General features: G+C 43.6%; 1 protein-coding gene across 1 annotated transcript in view; it reads right to left on the bottom strand.

Moving 5' to 3' along the window:
* Positions 1-22,811, bottom strand: part of LOC135366438 (insulin receptor substrate 1-like) — a 42,213-nt gene that overhangs the window by 2,034 nt on the left and 17,368 nt on the right. Inside the window, exons 6-14 of the mRNA XM_064599138.1 lie at positions 21,745-21,887; positions 18,989-19,210; positions 17,031-17,102; positions 15,903-15,974; positions 13,471-13,577; positions 9,875-9,997; positions 8,458-8,655; positions 6,216-6,331; positions 3,743-3,829 (exon numbers count right to left, since the gene is read on the bottom strand). Coding sequence (XP_064455208.1) covers positions 3,743-3,829; positions 6,216-6,331; positions 8,458-8,655; positions 9,875-9,997; positions 13,471-13,577; positions 15,903-15,974; positions 17,031-17,102; positions 18,989-19,210; positions 21,745-21,887 — 1,140 coding nt within the window. The remainder of the gene's footprint in view (positions 1-3,742; positions 3,830-6,215; positions 6,332-8,457; positions 8,656-9,874; positions 9,998-13,470; positions 13,578-15,902; positions 15,975-17,030; positions 17,103-18,988; positions 19,211-21,744; positions 21,888-22,811) is intronic.

Raw genomic sequence — 22,811 nt, 5'->3', positions numbered from 1 at the left:
CTTGAATTCGCAAAACGGTGAATCGCGGTAGCGGATGAATTCTGACTCTTAACTGAAAGAGGGAGGGCAGGCAATGCGCAGGCTTTCTCTATCTAGGTGACGTTAGAATAGGGCAGCCGTGGTTGTTTGCGATGTCTATAATTAGAGCCTGAAGTTTTCGGGAAATATTTTTTTCTACATTCGGGGGGTAAAAATCGGGTAAATAAACGTGTGCACTAAATTCATGTGAATTCGGGTGAAAAAACTTCTAGTATGCTAAATTCGGGGTGAAATCGGGCTCAGTTACTCAACTAACTGTTGTGGTATGGTACAAATGGTGATGTAACTGAATTTTTCTGCCAAACAAGTAAATTAATGCATTCCTACAGACATCCCAGTGAGGGCAATTTGCAAGGTTAAAATCGGGTTTCACCCTAAAGAGGCAACCTTCAATTCGGGGTGCAAATTCGGGGAAGAATTGCGTAAAACCCTAAAACTTCAGGCTCTATCTATAATTGATCTGGAACATACTTTCAGTCCATTCTGTTAAGATTTTATTCCTGCTTGTGCTCCTCAAATAAATTTATGGACAATAATAACTCAAGATGTTGCACAGATGTCTGTGAGAAACTATCTTAGCCTGGCACTTTTCTGTTCGATTGAGAGCAGCACGTGCACTTCAATTGCACTCCTTTACACTGCCTCGCACTTTTTCACAAACTGAAGACAGCTAGCCTCTTTCACATTCTGTACATAGTCTGTAATGAAACTGCACTAGAAGCCAACAAAGTGTTATTTAAACAGGGGGTGTGCGAATGCGAATATTTGAGGTCGAATCGAATCTAATGAAGGAAAAAATGTCGAATTCCGAATCGAATATCGAATAGTCACGTAAAGTTTACGCTCCATGCTTTCTGAACAAAAGTTTGAAATTTCTAGCCCATGGCTTTAGTGTAATTTTTCTGGCACTAACTGTCACAAGAGACACGTAATTCTTTGGGGGAAGCACCTACTCTTTAAAGTGCCACTCCGGACTCAGAAAACAGCGTTTACTTTATTTAGTCCATGAAAAGAAGGTGCCTCAGGGATTCTATACGCAAAATTTCAATCCTGTTTACGAATGCTGTGCCTTTCTGTAAATTTTTGAAGATCGGCTGAGCCTCCGCAAGTTTCGATGACGCATGGAGCGGGTGACGTAATCATAAGCCCGCAAATTGCAATGATGTCATGTTCTGGAGAGGGCACTCGTCTCCTAGCAACGATGCCGGCGTCTGGGGAGGGTCACGTGGTGGAGAAGTCACGTGAGGCTGACTGAAAGAGGGGAAAATGGGAAAGGTGTCTTCTCCCTCCTCTGTGTTTTCTCCAAGGTCGGAGCGGTCGGATGGTATGTCACATGGGGCTCCGCTAACGGACTGCAAAAAGGGGAGCCCCCCGGAAGACGTGAAGGGCAACAACGTTGCCAGATGAGAGCCGGGCGCTCTGTCGGAGCCTAACATGACGTCGCAGTTCTCAAAAATTAAAAATTAAATGTCTCTAGCTTTCGCGTCACGTAGAGCCAAAATATGTTGCAGGAATGTAAAGTACGTGTGACGAGAAGATTTCGGTAACATAACTTTGGTGGGATTCTGAAGACACCAGATTTAGTTCGTGCAGTGGCACCTTAATGTTACATGATAGCGTTTCCTGCTTTTCAGGTGAGTACACACGGGGGTAATTATCTTCATTTGAAAATCTGATGTCATGCATGTTACACAGATGAGGCTGCAATTGTTTCTGAACATCCATAGGTCACTTGTGGAACAAACAAATTGGCGTCTTGCCTCAGCTTTGTCGTGAATGTCTTTTAGCTTCTTTGCTGGAGTGTGTGTCTCACCCGGTAGAGTTATGTTGCTTCAATTTTGAACGTAAGGAACATCTGTAAGACGCCCTCTCTGTTCCTGGGCTGTAGGCATTATTTAAGAGCCTCGACTTTTCAAAGAAATCCCGCACTGGCACCGTTTAACTGCACACGGGAGGGACGCCGCCCCTTCCTCAGGCGAAGTGTGCGCAATAAACTTGGGCTAACGTTATCTTAAGCTAAACTACAATCAGTCTGTGCTGGTCCTGCAGCCCTGACAACTTCCTAAAGCAGGCTTCACCTCATGCAGAGAAGCATCAGATACGACTTTCATATTCGGCGAATAGTCAAATATTCGAATAACTGAATACTGGGTATTCAACTCGCGAATCGAATACTTCGAGTGATTGATATTAGATTCAAATTTGAGAACTCGAATATTTGCTCACCCCTGATTCAAACGAAAGATTTTAAAATATCAATTACGAAGCTTGAAGCTACTCTGAAGGAAACGTATAACACAACTGTGGTAGCAGCCGAGGCTAATGAAACATAGATAGGGCCTGAGTTTTTAGGGTTAAACCCGTATCCGCCCGATATTTACCCCCCGAATGAAATCTGTAAAATTTGGGTTTAACCCGAATCTACCCGAAAACATCCGGGTCGCATGGCATACTCATAAGCGTGCATTAAAATAAAGTTTGATAACATTGCTAAACATTAGTTCCATGTTAAGACAAATTTTTATTAAACAAAAAAAAATCACCCGAATATACCCGAATTCCTGACGACAGAATATGCCGTAATGGGATTTAACCCGAATACACCCGAATTTTCAAATGAAAAATATCACCCGATATTTACCCCCCGAATTTGGCCAAAAATAAAACCCGAAAAAGTCAGGCCCTAAACATAGAATGACAAACACAGCAATGGTACCAACTCAATTTTGGAACAAAAATTCAAGGGGCTTTCAAGGAATTCTTAAGACTCGGCTGTCATCCTGTGTGGGATGTTTATGCAAATATTTAGCAAAAATACAGTGAAACCTCTCTAGTACAGACACTCAAGGGACCAGGAATCATTACGTGGGACTGTGCAATAGTGATTTGTCCTCAATTCTGATGGAGCACTCCTGAATGTGCAATGGGAAGCATCGTTCATTTCTCACACACCTGGCTTCCGCTACCGATTTCCATTGCAATGAGTGCTAACTTACGTCCTTTCAAAACGTTTTACTGACGTTGTATTATTACTAGAGATGGGACGAATACAGCATTTTCGGAATCCGAAGCCAAGGAAGATTCTGCGAATCCACAAATCTCGAATCTTTCAAATCCTTTCTTGTAAGAGAGTTTAAAAAGACAGGGTAAAAAAAAAAACACTTGGAAAGTGTTTTGAGGCAGAATTTGACATCTTTGTTTAATGAAAAACAAATTAAATAATAGTTCACTTTCAGGAGAAAACATACCCATATACTCCTTCTTAAATGTAACTTATTTAACATGTTGGCCATCGACAACATATTTAGTCTGAATCCTTTCCATACTAAGAAACAATCAAAAGCAAAACCATGTTACTTTAAAAGTTCCTGCCTAAACTCTTTCAGCTCAGTTCAGAGCAATGTAAACAAACAAACAAACAAACAAACAAGAAAACACCCACCGGCCAATCAGGCCTTTCGCAGACTCTGGAGGCGCCAATTTTAAAAGGAAACAAACAAATGTGATTGGTGGATTTGAAAGATTTGATTCGTCGTTTTGGGCACTGGGATTCGGATTCCCCAATCTCGAAACCCTGCCCTGGATCGAGGACCCGCGGATTCAGTTGGTGCTATAATTCTTACTGAGGTTACGGGTGGCATATTATTTTTGTTAGTTTCTGCAGAACAGTAAGTTTTGTGTAACAACTGAATTTGGCATGTACCTGTTGCCTGCTTCCAATGGAATATGCACGTACAGGCTTTATGTAATCCTCCGAGTCATCTTCAGAGGGGGAAAAGTAGGACTTGACCTGTGAAAAAAGGATATCTGTGAGACATCAGATATGGCACTTGCAAGGCATTGCATGATGGGATCATCTGTAAAAAAGAAGAGTTGAGCACATAGGCTATATAGAAACACTGTCAAGTCCATGAAAGCTGGCAGTCGAAAATAAAATTCTGCTCATTAGGAGAACCTAGTTGTAATGATAGACTTTCATGCAGAAGCTGCACTTCATCAGACATATTTTATCTGATCAAGTACACTTCACATTATGAAGCATATCATGAAGCATATTATTCACAAAAGCATATAATCAAAGCTAGATGTTCTAAACCAGTTGTGCAAATGTTCAAAGTATGTGATGTGCAGAATGCCTATACCATGCTCATTCATTTTACGTTGGAATAAAATAGCAATTTGCAAAATACTTCCAAATATATTAGAGTTTTGTTATAAATTATAGTATATATTTGTAATATATTAGAGTTTGTCAAGTCACTTCCGGTTACTTTTAGCTTTGCTGTCCCACCATGTAATGTGGTAAACCAATAAATTGAATTGAATTGAGTTCTGGATAAGCTGTTGCAAGCCCTTGGGCAGTTCTCGTTTCCACGAGCTAGGTCTGGCAGACTTTTTTATTCCGACATGTGCCATACTGACATAAATCCAGCCGATTCGTGGTATGTACTATTCTGATTCTCGTGGGACATGCACCGCTTGTATAAAAATACTAAGGTAAGCTGAGGTACAGAGTACTGTAGAAGTTGAGGAAGCAATAACCAGGCCGATGAGTAGCACCACGGCTAGCCTCCAAATGCCGCGCTGGGAAGGGGTGCCTATGACATGGCCGCTATATTCCAGTAAGTCATGCTGCCAACACACGCTTTGGAAGCCACAGTATTTTGCAACGAGGTTTTTGCACCAGCACAAAACCCATCGAGCACGTGCGACTCGGGTCGAGTCATGCGTCTTTCCTCGGCAAAATCGTTTGCCGAGTGGCAGTGTCATGCCCATTTTACCAACATTGGCGTCAGTGCCACGAACGACAACAAGTTAAAAAATGGCAGAAAACCGCAACCTACTGTCATCGGCATCAACAAAAGCAAATCAGACTTTGTGAGAGGCCAGCACTGTGCATTTTCATGTCTAAAAACAGGTGCGAAGAGGCCTCTTGCGACCCCTCGCACTGGTTTCAAAACGGCGGCGTACCGACAATTACCGGCAGCGACGCACATGTCTATGCGCTCCTTTTACGGCCTGGGGAAAGACATGTCCAGAAGGCTTCGTTTTTAGGGCTGTGCGAGTATTCCAAATATTCGATATTTGTACCGAATAACGGTACCCACTATCCGTATTCGAACCGAAAAACATTTTATCGAATACTGGAATATATTCGAAAGTGCGCAAGTTGGCTTCAACTCATGCCTCTGAGCGTTGGGAGAAGCCTACTTTACATTTCGGCGACTCAAATATATCCTGCAAGGTGGCTTCACCTCATGCCTCCGAGTATTAGGTGAAGCTTGTTTTACAATTTTGCGCGTGCAGACGAGAACATATCCTACAGGTTGGCAGGTTGGCTGGTTGGTGGTGGACATGAGGCTTCGCCTCATGTCTCTGAACGTCAGGCGAAGCGTAGTTTACACTTCTGCCAGTTGCAGGAATGGTTCAAAAGAGCGATTTGAGGGATCACTTAAATTTGCCTCTTTTGAGAAATATTTTGGCAAATGTTGGCAGGGAAGTTTAACTTAGTTTATTTTGAGCTTGAGCTGGACCCGCTATGACACCATAGAAAAAGGGATTTCATCACACGGTTGACTACGTCATGTCAGGGTACTAGATACCATCCAGAATTACAATTTTTGGGATAATTCTGGCACAAATGTATTCATCAATGAAATATGTGATACACAAACTAAATGTAACATTTAGAGGGGGGGGTGCAAGCTTTTGCCCTTACAAGTGCTGGTAAGTTTGAGTTTCCTGGTGTAGCGAAGCTAGCCAGGCCATAGTTTGCAGACAAAGTCTCACAAATTACATCTGAGTACCTGGTTTGAATGCAGACTTATGCTTACTATTCAGCAATGAGCACACACTCGTGCGTGGTATTCGACATGATTCGATCCGCTACTATTCGAAGATTTTATGATTCAATCCGCATTTGATTCAAACCCAAAAATTTCTATTTGTAACAACCCTACTTCGTTGCCTAGAGAAGGCGACTGAATGAATGTATTTCGTTAAATCGAGCATAAAAATACGTCTGCGTCTATGGGGACGCGTACGAATGACCGAAATTATTCGGTAAACGAAGGATTTCATTCAATTTACATTCATTATTGAGAGGTTCTGTATCCAGAAGACCGAATTAAGTGAGTTCATAATTAGCGGGATTGCACTGTATGTATGCGACTCACCTTCTCCAGGTGAAAGCCCTCTAAACTGGCCGAAAGCGGCGATGCAGAACTTGGCACATCCTGAAGGCTGTGTGCAGAGCACCAGCTTCCACTGAAGTCTGTGCAGCTGTCACCCACTGCGAATGAAGAGGACAAAATCACTTCATCAATACATCTCTTCTATCACTCTACTCTAGAGCAAAGTAGTAGCAGTATCCAGCTTCCATCTTACCTGGGTTCAGTTGAAAGGCAAGTGAAGACATAATACAGTCGCCGACCGTTCATTCGGACCCTAATAATTCAGACTTTCCGATAGTTCAGACAAAATCTTGGACTCAATCAATAGCCCCCATAGAACCAATGCATTTCAGCTCCCAATAATTCGGACCGTTTTCAGGGCCACGGCTCGATAATTCAGACGGATTTTGGCCGAATTTCCCTACTTTTTGTGAAAATCCACGCTCCTAAATTCAAAATCGGAACCTTGAGCTTCCAACTCCCGCTCGCTGCCGGGCTGCCCCTCCAGTCGCTTCCTTGGAGCTCCGCCTGTGTGGAGGAGAAGCGCGCGCCCGCACAAAGTTCGCGTTCATGTGATTGACGTTCGACAATCAAAACTGTGGAAATGTCATCGTCTCCGTCAACTGACAGTGATGACAATGCGATCCGTGGCATTTTGGATATCAGCGATGTGGATGTGGATTTTTATGATTAACTATTAATTCGGACTGCTCGATAATTTGGAACAATCCCGTGACCATTAGAAGTCCGAATTAACGGTCGGCGACTGTACATTCATGTAGCATATACAGTCACCAACCGATTTTTCGGACTCCTAAAAGCCACAAAATCGGTCCGAATTATCGAGCCTCTGAAGTTTCACTCAATGACACAAATCTCTTCCAAAATGATTTTTATTAGAGAAAACTCAGAGGCACAAAGAAACTATCAATGCGCGTCTGCTTTGCTGCATGTATGCGAGAAATGATGTCGCAATGTATTTCGGCTAATGTCATGTCGTCACGGTAGACATTTCCGAGCGCAGTGAGTGTGCGTAAACTATGCCTCCGCACGCGCCCTCAGCAAAGGCAAAGGGAAAGAAGGAAAAAAAATGGAGGCGAATATGTACGAAAAATTGAACTGTACCTGTGAAAAACGGTCCGAATTTTCGGATGTCAAAATACATTGGCTCAATGGGGCGTCTAATAAAGTCACAACGTTTGTCATAAATATTGAAAAGTCCAAATTTTTGGAGTCCGAAAAATCGATCTGTGACTGTATAGGTCAGACATTTGTGGATCAAATAATTAGCAGATTTGGAAGGGAAGAATTGAGTGCTACTTTTGAATCTGTAACTCGGGGTCAGTGATTTACCCAGAATTTCGTCCTTTGCGAGGGGGGGCTCTGCAAGGGGGTGTCTTTACATACTTTTGACTAAATATTGCACAATTTCACAAAATTTTAGGGGGCGTCTCCTGCAGATTCTAGGGGGGATGCTGGCGGGATTGTAGGGGAGCCTGGATAAATCACTGCTCGGTGTGCAATCAGATGCTATTCATAACATTCGGGCATTATAATGCTTTTGAAAAATCATCTTCTCGAATCTAAGGACCACCTTTCTTTTTTCCAAATGAGGCTGTCCAAAGTGGGGAGGGGTCCTTACATTCGAGGAACAGGGAATTTAGAAACTCTCGCGAAACATTATAACTTAAGTTCAATGCACTAAACAGAACAAACTGTATATTAAACTTAATTACAGCTTTACCGGAGTCGCCACAGCTATCTATTGATGTGGCTGACTAGGCCACTGAGATCATTGTGCTCGCAAAGTTTATTGCTTTCGGAGCCATCCAAACCGTTGCTTCATTGAATGATCCCTCAGTAATTTCTGGCTGTATGTCCTTTTATGCGTCAGATATACACTGCACGATGGCCCCCCACAACACCTTTCTTATATTCCCGGTCAGTATAATTCCGGTCACCCAAAATTTTGGTCGTCCGTAATTTCCGTCGTCCGTAATTTCCGTCGCCCGTAATTTCCGTCGCCCGCAATTTCCGTCGCCCGCAATTTCCGTCGCCCGCAATTTCCGTCGCCCGCAATTTCCGTCGTCCGCAATTTCCGTCGTCCGCAATTTCCGTCGTCCGTAATTTCCGTCGTCCGTAATTTCCGTCGTCCGTAATTTCAGTCGTCCATAATTTCAGTCGTCCATAATTTCAGTTGTCCATACTAACGGGATCCCCATTAACGAAGTACGTCTGTAGTTACCTGATTTTGGCAATGAGGAAGACAGTGGTGCCATATCCATGTACCCCTCGGGTGCCGGGGCTGCGGTATGAGGCACGACGGAAGAACGTGAGCTGCCTTGGGGCTCCATGGACAGGTACCCTACGTGCAACGCTGCTGCACTCCCTTTCTCTGCTGTACTGCCCAGGGATCCTACTGGACTCATTGGGATATAGCCATCTACAAAAAAGAGAGAGAGAGAGAGAACTATGTAGTCACCCCACAAATGCACCAGAGTCATTGCCTTTGAGTTACTTGTTTGCTCTTCACATTATGTTCTCAGCCATCCATGGGTATCCAGTTGGAAACCATGGTTACATGGCTTGAACGTGCTTTGTTGCGAGTGCAAAAGCATTTTATCGGGCTCTAAATTGATACAGCTTTGTGTCAAAAGCTTCTCGGAGGATAACATAACCGTCGATACCATGTCAGGCGCCGCCCCTTTTGAGATTGACGACTTTGTCCATTGCTTGTCATCATCATCATCATTCTCACTATAGGAACTGCATTGTCCGTGAGAACGCGCCTCCCCCACGGGTAATTTGTCGATGCGTGTTTGGGTGGTGACACACAACTGTCTGCCAATACATTTTGGAAGCAACAGTACTTCGCAATGAGGTTTCGCACCATTAGAAAAATCCCTCGTGCATGTGCAACTTCCGGTCGAGCCACGCATCTTTCATTGCCAAAATGCATCCTGGAACAACAAACGCCACAAAAAGGTGAAGTCCCGTGTGAGGTATTGCTGTGACAAAGTAAGCAGACCATGTTTTCTTAGAGTGTACTTCATTGTAGTGAGATGGCAAACAAATATGTCTGTCATATTGGACGCATATGAATTTCTGCTGCACACCTTCAAATAATGAAGCATTGGTAACATTACAAGCATTCTAAGGCCCAGTTTCACCAACGCTGGTTAACTTTGAACCGAGATCAAGCACTGTTTAAACTTGAAGTTAATTAATCGCCGTTGGTGAAACCTGGGCCTAAGCAACTGAAGCAAACAGATTTCGGTAGTACAAGATCATTGAATAAGTGCAAAAGAATGCTTGAAGAAGTGAACGGCTTTGTAAGATGTGTTATCAGACCTAAAATGTGAAAAGCATTGTTAAGAATGCGAGAAATATGTACTGTGAATGTCAGGGTGGATTCAACAGAGACCAAGGTCCCTAACAACACCGTCTGTCGAAGATGGGTAGCGCCTAACTACGTTACTATAGCAACGCATTTGTTCGTCTCGTGAAGGAAATGACAGTACTCTTAGCCAGGTTTACGCGTATGCAAACCAAATAATAAATTCCGTCACTTTCCATGAGAAGTAGAAATTTCACAGCTTTCAACAATATCTCAGAATTCTAAAGAAGAGAACAGTTGCCTGAATCATAAAGCACAAACTCACCACTAGTTTCTGGTATGGAAGAAGTAGGTGACATGGACATCTTGAGGTATTCACTGGGCTCTGAAGTAGGATGACTTTGTGGAAGAGGAGCTGGATGATGAAGGGTACTGTCAGACTGGTTTCCTACAAAACGAGACAGTATATCAACACCAGTTCTCCTTTTTCGTGCTTGCAAGCAGTGTCTTTGGAAATCAATGCTAGAAACAGACTCAATGTTCCATCTGTTTTCAAGTGGCAAAATAAATCCCAAGTGATACAAACCCATTTACAATTGTAATGCTAGGGCCTTTTGATATGCCAGGGAGCTTGTATACACATGGATCACTTTATACTAGGGGTGTGCGAATATTCGAGTTCTCGAATTCGGATCGAATATCAAACGCTCGAACTATCCGATTCGCGAATCGAATATCCAATATTCGAATATTCGACTATTCCACGAATATGAACGACGCAACCCGAAAGTGGGCTTCACCTGATGCTTCCGTGCATGAGGTGAAGCCTCCTTTACGAAATTGCCCTTGCTGCAGGACCAACACAGGCGGGACAGTGTCTAGTTTAAGATAAAGTTATCCAGTTATTTTTGTAGACATCATCTGTAGGAGGGGTGGCGACCCTCCCACATGCAGTTTAGCGGTGCCGACGAGGGACTTTGATTTAATGTCTGTGAGGTAGCCTTTAAAAAGTTAGGACTCTAGAATAATGACTACATCCCAGGAACAAGTAGGGTGTCTTAAAGATGTCCTTTACGTCTAAAATTTAAGTAGTGCAACTTCCTAGGGCGAGTGCAAAGAAACTAAAGGGTGTTCATGGCAAAGCTGAGGCAGGATGCCAATTCGTTTGTTTCACAAATGGCTTGTGGTTGTCTGAAACAATTACAACATCATCCGAATAACATGCTACTGCCTGACATAAAATTTTGAAATGAAGGTAACCACTCCAGTACTCCAGTAAGTGTACGCTCACCTGGAAAGCAGGAAGCACTCATGTAAAATTAAAGAGTAGGGGCTTTTAGCAGAAGAATTGCATGTCTCTCTTGTGACAGTTAATGTCAGAAAAATTGCACTAAAGCCATGGGCTACAAAATGGAAACTTTTGGTGCGAAAGTCACATATTGTAAATTTTGCACGAATATTCGATTCAGTATTCGGAATTTTTTCCTCCATTCGATTCGATATTCGATTCAACTTAAAATACTCGGATTCGCACACCCCTACTTTATACGAAGGGCATAATTCATAGGGCTTGATTTTTTGGGGGGTTATATTTTCCAGCAAAATCAAGGGGTAAATATCGGTTATTTTGCTTCAATAATTTGGGTGTAATCGGGTTGAACAGAGCCTGATGCAACCTAATTCCGGTTGAATCGGGTTGGATGACGCATAAATCTTTGGTTTACTCGGCATAATACACATGACACACCAGTAGACACAGCGCATCAATATTTAGTCTATGCATCTAAGAGGCAGCGGGGTCTCTGTTTTGACAGTTTGTATGAGGATAGTTATGCATTTACAACACAGTTTCCAAAGTTCCGTGTTAGTTGTGATGACTTCGGATTCCCCTGGTCCAGCAGTTTTTGGGGAAATACCGGGTTAAACCCTGTTTTTTCTGATTTGAATTGGGAGGTAAATATCGGGCATAACCCTAAAAAGTCAGGCCCTAATAATTCGCAATCTCTGTCCACACATTACACATGAATCACTTTATACGAAGGGCATAATTCATAATGTCTGTCCACACACCAACTGCTAATGTCCCAACAGCAGTATTCCTATCCATGAAAATGCACATAATGATGATAATTCATGATTTTACATCGCAAGACAACTATCAGAAGCAGCACAACATATTGGCTGGATATTGGCAATACTGAACCAATATTGGGCCGATATTGTGCTGCTTGGGATGAGTGTTCCCACATTGGTTGGCCCATGGATTAATTTTGCCAGGTTCATTAACGTACAACGAAATGTCAGCACATCGTGTTTAACTTCCCTCTCACATGACAATGTGCCTAGGCAACTGCATCCCGCCATTAAGACACTGGCTTCCTGAGCCAGGTTTAAGTCCACAGCAGCCAATTTTGGCGGTTTGAATTGTGACCAAAGTTGTTCGGGCACACACTCACAAAAGGGAAATGCATGAGCAAATGCTATGCAGGTCAAAGAGTTCAATGACGTCACTAGATTTGCTATGCTCTAGTCGAAATATGTTCAAATCGGTGACGTAGCGTGAGGGGGGGGCCATAGGGGTGGTCGCCCCAGGCGCAAGATTTTTGGGGCACCAAACACTGTCAGAGAGAGAAAAAAATGTTGGAAATAAAAATAGTGAAACTATTTATCGCTCGAAAAAGTCTCAATTTTCTAACATTGGGCACTCTTGGAACAATCTTCTGGGCGCCTCAAAGATGGAAGCGATTTAAGCGATGTTCGATATACCACGCCGGTTTAAAATTGCATAATGAGTGCTTCGGCAGCAGACTGTGTGCGTTGAGACAGCAGAGCGAAATGAAGCAAAGTGAAGCAACCAAAGTGCAAAGTCCATGAAACACTATCTGCTTGATGGGGGAATTCTGATGCATTCCCATTATGTGTCCTGTTTGGGGGCGCGATACCTGTTTCGCCCCTGGCACTGAGAACCCACGCTACGCCGCTGGTTCAACCGGCTGCAATGACTACTGAAACTGACAACACACAATGCTGTTGTTGCTGAGTTCTCATGCATATTGGCAATGCAGTTCAGCACCACCAGCAATGTAATGATATTACGTGGTGCAGATGGAAGCTAGCTGGTGGATAAACTCCATGATAAGCGAGAGCCTGAGCTATGGGCGAAAAACACTCAAACACAGTGGCACGTGTTGAGCCGTCGTGTTTGTGTGTTTTCAGCCCATCGCTCAGGCTAGCCTATTATAATGATATTCGCCAACACTAAAACACTATGTAAATTAGGACGCTATATCTGCACATAATGACACATTGCTGCAGTCCTGTGTTGCTACATTGCACCACTCAGAGTAAAATAAAGAGTGACAAGAGAGGGCAAAATTTTCTGAGGATGCTTTTCAAGGAATTAATACTTCCGCGAAAAGGGCATAGGAGTAACGCACCCCATTTGGGCCATTGGCAGAGGAATGGAGAGAGCACATCATCTGAAAACATTTATTGAGCCCAGATGCGGGCGTAAATTGCACCCCTCGTACCCATGACATCTTTTTTTTTCTTTTGAAAGAATGTGTCAAGTTATGCTGTCCATAACGGCAAACCTCAGCGGGACAAAAACACATGGGCGACACAACACTGCTGTGCTTCAGCTGCTGTGCTTGTGTAATGGAGTTCATCCACCAGCTTGCCTGTGTCTATGCAATTTTATCTGTCAAGATATGACGTTCCCTTATTAAAACAGGCTAGTGTGAGGACTGAAACATTTCAGAGTAGCAATCAATGATACATGCGCTATGATCCCCAAACTTTGGACCTTTGGACCTTTGGACCTTTGGACCTTTCCTTTCTTTTTCTTAATAAACATATTCCCCCCCCCCAAACTTTGGTAAAAAAAAAAAGTGATGCCCACTTCAGGGAGACAAAACTTACCAACAGGCGAGGCCATGACCAGGTAGTCATCAGCAGTCCCCTCTTCTTTGATGGTGGGCTCTTTAGGTCCAGCGAGAATATCCACTGGCAATGAGTGGCTGTACCGGCTGAAACGCAACACGAAAAAAAAATTGGATCAGACTCGTTAATTCGTAAATAAATAATGAACGGTAAACGGGCTATGTTCAGCTGAGTTAGGATGGAGAGCAAAGCTTCTTCTGAAATACATCAGCCCCGCAAGAAGGCAGTTACGAAATCGAATTTTGAAAACTGCTTTCACAGGGGCTTTTAAAAGCACTTTCTTTTTGGCACGCATGGCTTCAAAAAAGGTAAATAAACAAATCTCGGTATTTCTGGGACTTTTCTTCCCTTCAATCGCATCATGCACGTGCACTAATGCTCGAGGTAATGCAATGTGAGAGATGCAAAGCACAGCAATGACTGCATTATCATAAGTAATGAGAATACAAAAAAGAACATGTTGGTTGAACAAATACATGGCTGCAGTTGAACACTGTGTTGTCTGTCCTTGTCTTCTCAGCGTTCCTTAAGTATGTATGACAGGGCCCCATATTTTAGGATAAAACCCGCTTTTACCCCCCGATTTGCACCATCGTCACCTCAAGTAAAACTTTAAAAAAAAAAAAAGAACTGAAAACAAACTTGGCAATGTGCCAGTTCAGTCACCACTACAAGCATTGCCAAATTTACTGGCATATTTTGCGTCATCGCATAATCTGGCACACGCGTCTCAGCGACCGCAACGATTGCCTTTCACGACGCCGTCCGTGCTACCAAAGTTATTGTGGTGCTTTTGTTTGATTTGCGCACACTTTCAGGTGATGGTGCAATGACGCGATGGTCAATACAGTCACTCGAACTACAAAACGCAGAAAGAAATGCTGGACAAACACACTATGACAAACCTTACAGCACAACATGACAAAGTTGGTGAGTACGGCGTGCTTCCTGTTGTCAAGTGCGACTAGCGGCGTTTTCCAGTAGAGTCTCGACGTATTTCACCGGTATGCCAGCGGTAGTGGGTCGGCATTTTGCCTTCCGACTATCAGCGTTTGCGTGGTATTTGGGTACTTCTTTAGCACTTCCGCAATGCAGTGATGACGTCAATATCGGCCCTACCTGTATGACTGGCACACTAAAATTTTGCGTAGTTTGAATATCATAACCAATGTTACCGCGCAATTTGTGCCCCCCCCCCCCCAACTTTTCAGACTTTTTTGGGGAGAAAAAGTGCGCAAATTATGCGAGTAAATACATTATTACGTGTACCACACGCCAAGGAATTTCCCAGACGCTATTTAAGACAGAATTTGCTGCTCGTTCGCAGGGATACCAAACATCAGAAATGAGCACTTTTCACTAAAAAATTGCGAGCACCAGTTAGAACTATTTTTTGTTGAATATATTGTTGGCAATTGCAGAACTATCTCTTTCAGGTTAGAGATCATTAAAGAACTGATGTTCTGAGGCTGGAACAACATAGAAGGGACAAATACATACAAAGCCTCAATTTGCCTAAGAAATCAACGATGAAAGATGAAAGTCACTGAAAAGGTTAGCCAGCTGTAGGACTCGAACCCTTACAGTGACTTTCATCTTTCATCGTTAATTTCTTAGGCAAATTGAGGCCTTGTATGTATTTGTCCCTTCTATGTTGTTCCAGCCTCAGAACATCAGTTCTTTCATGTTCAACAGTTGCCGCCTGCGTCGATCCCGTCGTATGATTGTGTGTACGAGTGAGCAAAAATGTAAGAGTGAAAGGAGATTGAGTGAGAAGAGAGTGGCTGGTTTGTCCCTTCAGATGACGCACCGTGGAAGTCGCTGAGAAGGCGTGTTAGCTTAGCTCAATTGGTAGAGCCCTGGACCGGTAATCCAGAAGATGTGGGTTCGAATCCTACAGCTGGCTAACCTTTTTAGTGACTTTCATCTTTCATAGATATTATTACCTCACTTCAAATATTTCACATGAAAAAAAAAAAAAGAAAGAAAGAAAAGAAGCACGCTGGAAAATGTTTAAAATACAGAAACCAACACTGAAGATTTTTGTTTAAGTTTAATTTGTACAAGCTTTCGCGTGGAGGTCCACGCTTCCTCAGGTACAAAGTGAAGTGGTGACACACATAAGTATATATAGTATAGCCATATACACGACTAAACATACTAGTATGTTTAGTCTTCTTTTGTACTAGTATGTTTAGTATGTTTAGTCATGTATATGGCTATACTAATATACTTATGTGTGTCACCACTTCACTTTGTACCTGAGGAAGCGTGGACCTCCACGCGAAAGCTTGTACAAATTAAACTTAAACAAAAATCTTCAGTGTCGGTTTCTGTATTTTGTTTATGTGATCTACAGGACTTGACTCCCCTCTTCATATACGCTTCTAGAAAATGTTTACTGAACATACTTGAAATATTCTGTCTGGCCATCTGGTTCGTCCGTAGAGAAGCTGCTACATGCACTGTCGTAGGAGCCCACTCTAGAAGAGGAAATTTATATGCGGCAGTTTGAACATACATCCCAAAATTGTACAATTATTGGCACCACACTCTAAATTAGCTTGCTTACTTGATTTTCCATGTCTGAATAAACGACATAAACACACCAATTTCACAATCACTAAAAACCTGCTTTGACCCGAAACACCACCACCATCGCCATTGCAGAGTTTGCTAAGTTAACTGTCACATTAATAAAAGCACTCCCTGTGCACAACAATGTGTAACTCAAAGCAGGGTGCCTACCAAACCATAGCCCTCAAATTCCAAGACTTTTCCCATGTTTTCGATGACTATATTTAAAGCATGTTCCTAGAGCCTGAAGTTTTAGGGTTTAACCCGATCCTTCCCCGAATTTGCACCCCGATTTGAAGGTTGCCTCTTTAGGGTGAAACCCAACATTTACCCGTCAAACTGCCCTCACTGATACGTCTGTAAGAATGCACACAAACTTGTTTGGCAGCAAACGCAGTTACTTCACCATGTGTACCGAACCAGTTCAGTTAGGTTCGGTAACTGAGCCCAATTTCTCCCCGAATTTAGCGTGCCGGAAGCTTTTTCCACCCGACTTTGCACGGATTTAGAGCACATGTTTGTTTACCCGATTTTTACTCCCCGAATTTAGAAAAAAAAGAACAATCCCGAAAGCATCAGGCTCTATGAATTATAGAGCCTGAAGTTTTCGGGAAGTATTTTTTTCTAAATTCGGGAGGTAAAAATCGGGTAAATAAACATTCATGCACTAAATTCATGCGAATTCCGGTGAAAAGACTTCCAGTAGGCTAAATTCGGGGAGAAATTGGGCTCAGTTACTCAAAGTAACTGTAGTGGTTTGGTACAAACGGTGATGTAACTGCATTTGCTGCCAAACAAGTAAGCTAGTGCATTCCTACAGACATCCAAGTGAGTTCAATTTGCCAGGCAAAAATCGGGTTTCACCCTAAAGAGGCAACCTTCAATTCGGGGTGCAAATTCGGGGAAGAATCGGGTAAAACCCTAAAACTTCAGGCTCTATCTACGAATGAGGTAATACATACACCATGTGGCTGCTGGATGGTGGAGACGCAGAGTAGACTCTTCCATAGCCTACATGTGCATGACCTGGCACGCTGAAAAGGATCAAGTACGCTCTATTAGCATCACTGATGGCACGTGCTCTCACGCACCAAATAAGCTTGAAGCATTTTATGTCCTTTGCGTATGCCCCCTCCTCGGCGGCCATGGTATGAGGTTTCGTTACGAGTTACCGATTGTTGAACAATAGCCAGCCTCTTTTGTACGATCTAAACCAGCGTCTTCTAGCGCATGGCAACAGGAGATTGCATTGGTTAGCAAGCAGGGTTTACACTTTTCTGCATTCGTTAAAATACAGTTGCCGACAGATTTTTTAGAATTGTTTTTATGTTGTAGTGCAGTTGAGGTAGACTTTACAGACTATACAAACCAGCCAAGGAGGTGACTGTGCACAAGTCGTGCTCCTTCACCTTTTTGAGGAGGGAGGAAGACCCTTATCATCCTCACCACGAACTTCCTTACACCAAGATATGCAATGCAAGCAATGACACTACCTTTGGTGGTGCAGATAAGATAAAAAGGATTACACGGCCCAGAACCTTCTGACGTTGCCTCCATTTTTATCTTTTTTGCGCACGCTGCACTGGCTTAGTGGAGTTCAAAATACGTGGAGGGAACACATAATAACTAGGGCCTGACTTTTTCGGGTTTTATTTTTGGCCAAATTCGGGGGGTAAATATCGGGTGGTATTTTTATTTGAAAATTCGGGTGTATTCGGGTTAAATCCCGTTACGGCATATTCTGTCGCCAGGAATTCGGGTGTATTCGGGTGATTTTTTTTTAAAATAAAAATTTGTCTTAACATGGAACTAATGTTTAGCAATGTTATCAAACTTTATCTTAATGCACGCTTATGAGTGTGCCACGCGACCCGGATGCTTTCGGGTAGATTCGGGTTAAACCCGAATTTTACAGATTTCGTTCGGAGGGTAAATATCGGGCGGATACGGGTTTAACCCTAAAAAGTCAGGCCCTAATAATAACATCTTCTGGCAACATTAGGCGTCACCATTCCGCAAGTCAGCTTCACCTAACGCCTGCGTGCTTTAGGAGAAGCTCCCTTTACGACACTGTCGCGCGACTCGCGGGTGGAATCCACGTGCTGGGCCCCCCTTTTGCATCATCTCGCAAATTTTGGCAGCATTGGCCAAGACAAAAACGCAAAAGCGTTCGGCCGTCCCCTTTCACTAAGAGTAATGAAAAATGAACGGCGTCTAATTTTTTTGCCTCAATTTTTATACTTCGTTTAATTCTTTTGATACGAACTTCAGATGATACGAATAGTTTCCGTCATCCCGAGGGATTCGTATCATCGAGATTCTACTGTAGTAAAATACGCCTACAACAGGTTCATCTATGCCTTAAAAAATATGGCCACTGAGTTCTGACAAGCACTTCTTATCTGATAAGTAGGGCCTGACTTTTTCGGGTTATATTTTTCAACAAAATAGGGGTGGTAAATATCGGGTTACATTTTGCTTCGAGAATTCGGGTGGAATCAGGTTGAACTTAAGCTGATTCAACCTACTTCTGGTTGAATCGGATTGGATCAGGCATAAATCCTTGGTTTACTCGACATAATACACGTGACACACCAGAAGACACAGAGCATCAATATTTAGTCCATGCATCTAAGAGGTGGCATGGTATCTGTTTTCACAGTTTGTATTAGCATATTTATGCATCTACAACAGCATAGTTTCCAAAGTTCTGCGTTAGTTGTGATAACTTTGGATCGCCCCGATCCAGCAGTTTTCAGGGAGATACCGGGTTAAACCCTATTCTTTCAGATTTGAACTGGGAGGTAAATATCGGGCACAATCGGGTGTAACCCTAAAAAGTCGGGCCCTACTGATAAGCAGTCTATTAACGTTAAAGAGTCTAAAGGAGGCTTCCCGCAAGAACCACGTACATACGTACCTGGAGTCCGAATGGGACTCGCTGGTGTTACGGCTCCGAGATGTAGGCATGGAGTCGCTACGGTCTCGGCACCCCACTGACACGCTGCCCGTGGGCACGGAGGAGCCCAAAAGATGGGATGGGCGCTTGTGGCTGATGGGCTTGCTGTTTTCACTCGTGGACGAGCTCCGCGGCCGTGACATGGGACCCAGGTCTTCTTTGTTGTAAGAGGTCTTCATTGCCCTGGGAGAAAACAAAGCATCCTCATTTCCAACAGGTAATGATTAGGGCCTGGTACAAAAAAATGATGAAAATAGCCAGGCAATTAGGCCCTCGAAAACAGCAAAATTGGCAATAAAATACAAAAATATTCACATTAAGCGCAGACCCCATAACAAGCAACACGCGACGCGCTGCAGAATTTGTCGCTGTCGCGTGTGGTCATGGCGCGACTTCCTGGTCCATTTGAGCAGCGACATTTCGTCGCCGAGAAATGATGTTTTTGGAGAAGCAATGCTTATTTTATCCGAGCCAAGTTGTAAATTGCCATAAATATACCAAAAATAGTATTTCATTCGTCAAAACGAGGAGAACTTGTAATGAAGGTGCCATGTAATATTCGCCATAACGCAGTGGTGCTGCGGTTGAAGTTCCCAACGCCCCGCCCACTTCTTCGTCTGCTACTTTTGTTGGTTGCCCTCTCCACCCTTTCTCTTGCCCACGCGTTCAGTTCTTGTTTCACGCCGCCAAATCTAGCTGGTTTTGTCAAGCAACAGGCAACGAACTCGGCGACATGCTACAAATATCTACTGGGAGTAGATGCAGAAATATTCAGCCGCGACAAAGCTTTTTTGACGCTCGTGTGGAGGCAGTGACGTCGATTTTGTCGCTTCTCGCATGTATATGCCTCGTGTCGCTTGTTATGGGATTCGGGCTTTAGTCTGGTACACTCTTTGGCTCTGTTGGTGCTTCAGAATGCTCCATCTAAGAAAAAAGGCTACTGGACCGTAGAAGCTTTGACTTCTTGTACACGAATGCTAAGACGGCCACGCGATACTGAATACTACTGAACAAGAGAGAACTGATGATCTGAGGCTGGAACAACGTAGAAGGACAAATACCGGTAATCCAGAAGATGTGGGTTCGAGTCCTACAGCTGGCTAACCTTTTCAGTGACTTTCTTCTTTCACTGAATACTACTTTCAGTTGTCTGCCCTCGAAGATCTCGAAAGGCCAAGGAAGGCCAAATCTTTTCGTCAAATATACGTGAACCCCTCCTAGCAAACCAAGACGCCGAAGGAAATCAAACACATGCACGCGGAAGCGAAAAAGCAAAATGCAGCACTCGGCATAAGTATGAAAGGTGCTCTTGCAGTTACGCCTAAAAAAAGGCTGTTATGGCATCTAAAAATTTTCAAAAAGTGTACAGTTCAAGAGAGTTGACAAAAAGGCAGGTAACCCCAAAAATATCGCAATCAGTCGTTTATCAGCATTTATAGGCACGTGCCTAACATTCCAGGCACTAGTAATGATCAATGATCTGACTCCTGAGACCAAAGGAGACGTTGCCCATATCACGGGTGACCTTCACCTGGCTCGAATGTCATCTCATCGTAGAAGGGAAAGTTTTTTTTTTTTTCATTTTTCTGCTGCGGAATGTTTTTCTTTTTTACATTTTGTGTTAGTGCCGCGAAGCAACTGTGACTATGAGCAGCGTACAGACGTGGAAAGATGGAGAGAGGACAGCTGGAAGGAGTGGGGGGTTAGTACGCGTCCTGGGCCGACTTCAGGGGTAACTGTGGCCAACATTCGTCTGGAAAGTCTTCAGAAAACCCAGGGAAAAACCTCGGACAGCACAGCCGGTGACAGGATTCGAACCCGTGTCACCTCCCAGTCCCGGCTTGGAAAGCGATTATCCTAACCGCCATGCCACACGAGCTGGTGCTGTGGAATGTGACGGGGAACAGTCCCCGTATACACTGGGCAGACATTACTCATTTAATTTTCTGCGAAGCAACTCCCTTCTTTTATAACAAAGTCAATCGTTACTGGAGACTAAGTCCCGAGCACCTTGGAAAAGCGGCGAGTACGGTTATACGCTCTGCGACTCGCGTGAAAGTTGCCCCGTGAAACTTTCAAGATATAACTAGAGCCTGAAGTTTTAGGGTTCATTAACCCGATTCTTCCCCGAATGTGCACCCCGAATTGAAGGTTGCCTCTCTAGGGCATAACCCAATCTTTACCCGGCAAACTGCCCGCACTGAGACATCTGCAGAAAGGCACCAACTTAATTGTTTGGCAACAAATGCAGTTACATCACCGTCTGTACCAAACCACTGCAGTTTAGTTTGAGTAACTGAGCCCGATTTCTCCCAGAATTTAGCATAGTGGAAGTTTTTCCACCCGAATTCGCATGAATTTAGTGCGCATGTTTATTCCCCCGATTTTTTACCCCCCGAATTTCGAAAAAAAATATTTCCCGAAAACTTCAGGCTCTAGATATAACCTATATCCAGCTGGATCGCTTTACGCTAAAAGTATGTTCAACCTGATGAAACGTGTGAGGCCGGACACTTTTCAAACTTACTTCGCGTGTTTTTCCTCTTGCATCAAATCTTACCAAGGACAAGTGTCCAGCTGGGCACCAGTTTCTTTGCTTCGGCCTTTAGTGTGGCTATCAACGCTTGTGTTTTTTTTGTTTTGTTTTTTGTTTTGTGTGTGTGTACCTGTTTATAATTAGAGCCTTGCGTTCGCCACCGAGTGGAAGCCATACTCACCCCAATATCGTTTCGTGGACGTTCTGGGCGATGACCGTGTCCTCCGTCTGCATCCACAGTTCCCCAGAGCCAGTGACAGAAGAACGGCCCAGCTCCATGAAGAAGAAGCAGTCCGAGTGGCCGCAGCGACGAATACTCATCAGCTGCAATAGTTAGAGATGAATAGTTACAGACAGTGCACGTGCAGGCTCCTGTGTTAACAGAGTTTTGTTTCCTGTCCTTTGCTCTCGTTTTCTTCTTGTTTTCGTTAACTTTGGGGGGGTTAAACCAGTGCATATAATTAGGGGTCAGGGTTTTTCAGGTTTCTCCAATATAAAATCCCAAACACTTACACCGGTAAGATTTGGCGCAAAACTCTGATTTATCCGAAAAACCCCACATTTGTGGGCTCCAGTAATCAAGAACTGAGCAAGAAAAGTCATGCTTTGATGACTGGTTGGAACGTTTCATTTGTTGTCAAGATTACCTCGCATCTTAGGTTGTCAACCCTTGCAACAAGAAAGCGTGGCTCCGTTAAAACAAATCCACCGTGCAGCTTTTGCGAAGCATTCGTGTAATGCGGTGAACTCCAGCCTAGCTTAGAGGTAATTTGTCATCAGAGTCACTGACTAGGGTACCTGATGCAGTAAGACATGAGGGCATTTTGAGGCAATTGCAGCCATTTCCCAGGTCTGTTTGGAAGACATCCAGCACTCAGGGTTTTTCTCTTTCAGTGTATCGTGCTTTCGCCTCAAAGTAGGCAGATGGCATAAAAAATTCTCTTCATGAAAGGGCAGCTTCATGTTGCAACACTGACAGCACGATCAGACACGAGCGAGTGCTGCCTAACGATTATTAGAGCCACACGTTTTCGGGCAAGAGTTTTTTCCCCAAATTCGGGGGGGTAAAAATCGGGGAAATAAACATTCGCTCCAAATTCATGCGGGTTGGAAAACTTCCGCTGTGCAAAAATTCGAGGAGTAATCGGGCTCTACTACCCAAACGAATTGTACTGGCTAGGTACAAACGGTGATGTAACTGAGTTTGCTGCCAAACAAGCTAGTGTGCATTCCTACAGATGTTTCGGT

The sequence above is a fragment of the Ornithodoros turicata genome, chromosome 8 (assembly GCF_037126465.1).
Source record: "Ornithodoros turicata isolate Travis chromosome 8, ASM3712646v1, whole genome shotgun sequence".
Lineage (NCBI taxonomy): Eukaryota > Metazoa > Arthropoda > Arachnida > Ixodida > Argasidae > Ornithodoros > Ornithodoros turicata.
This window is presented reverse-complemented; position numbering and strand designations above follow the sequence as displayed.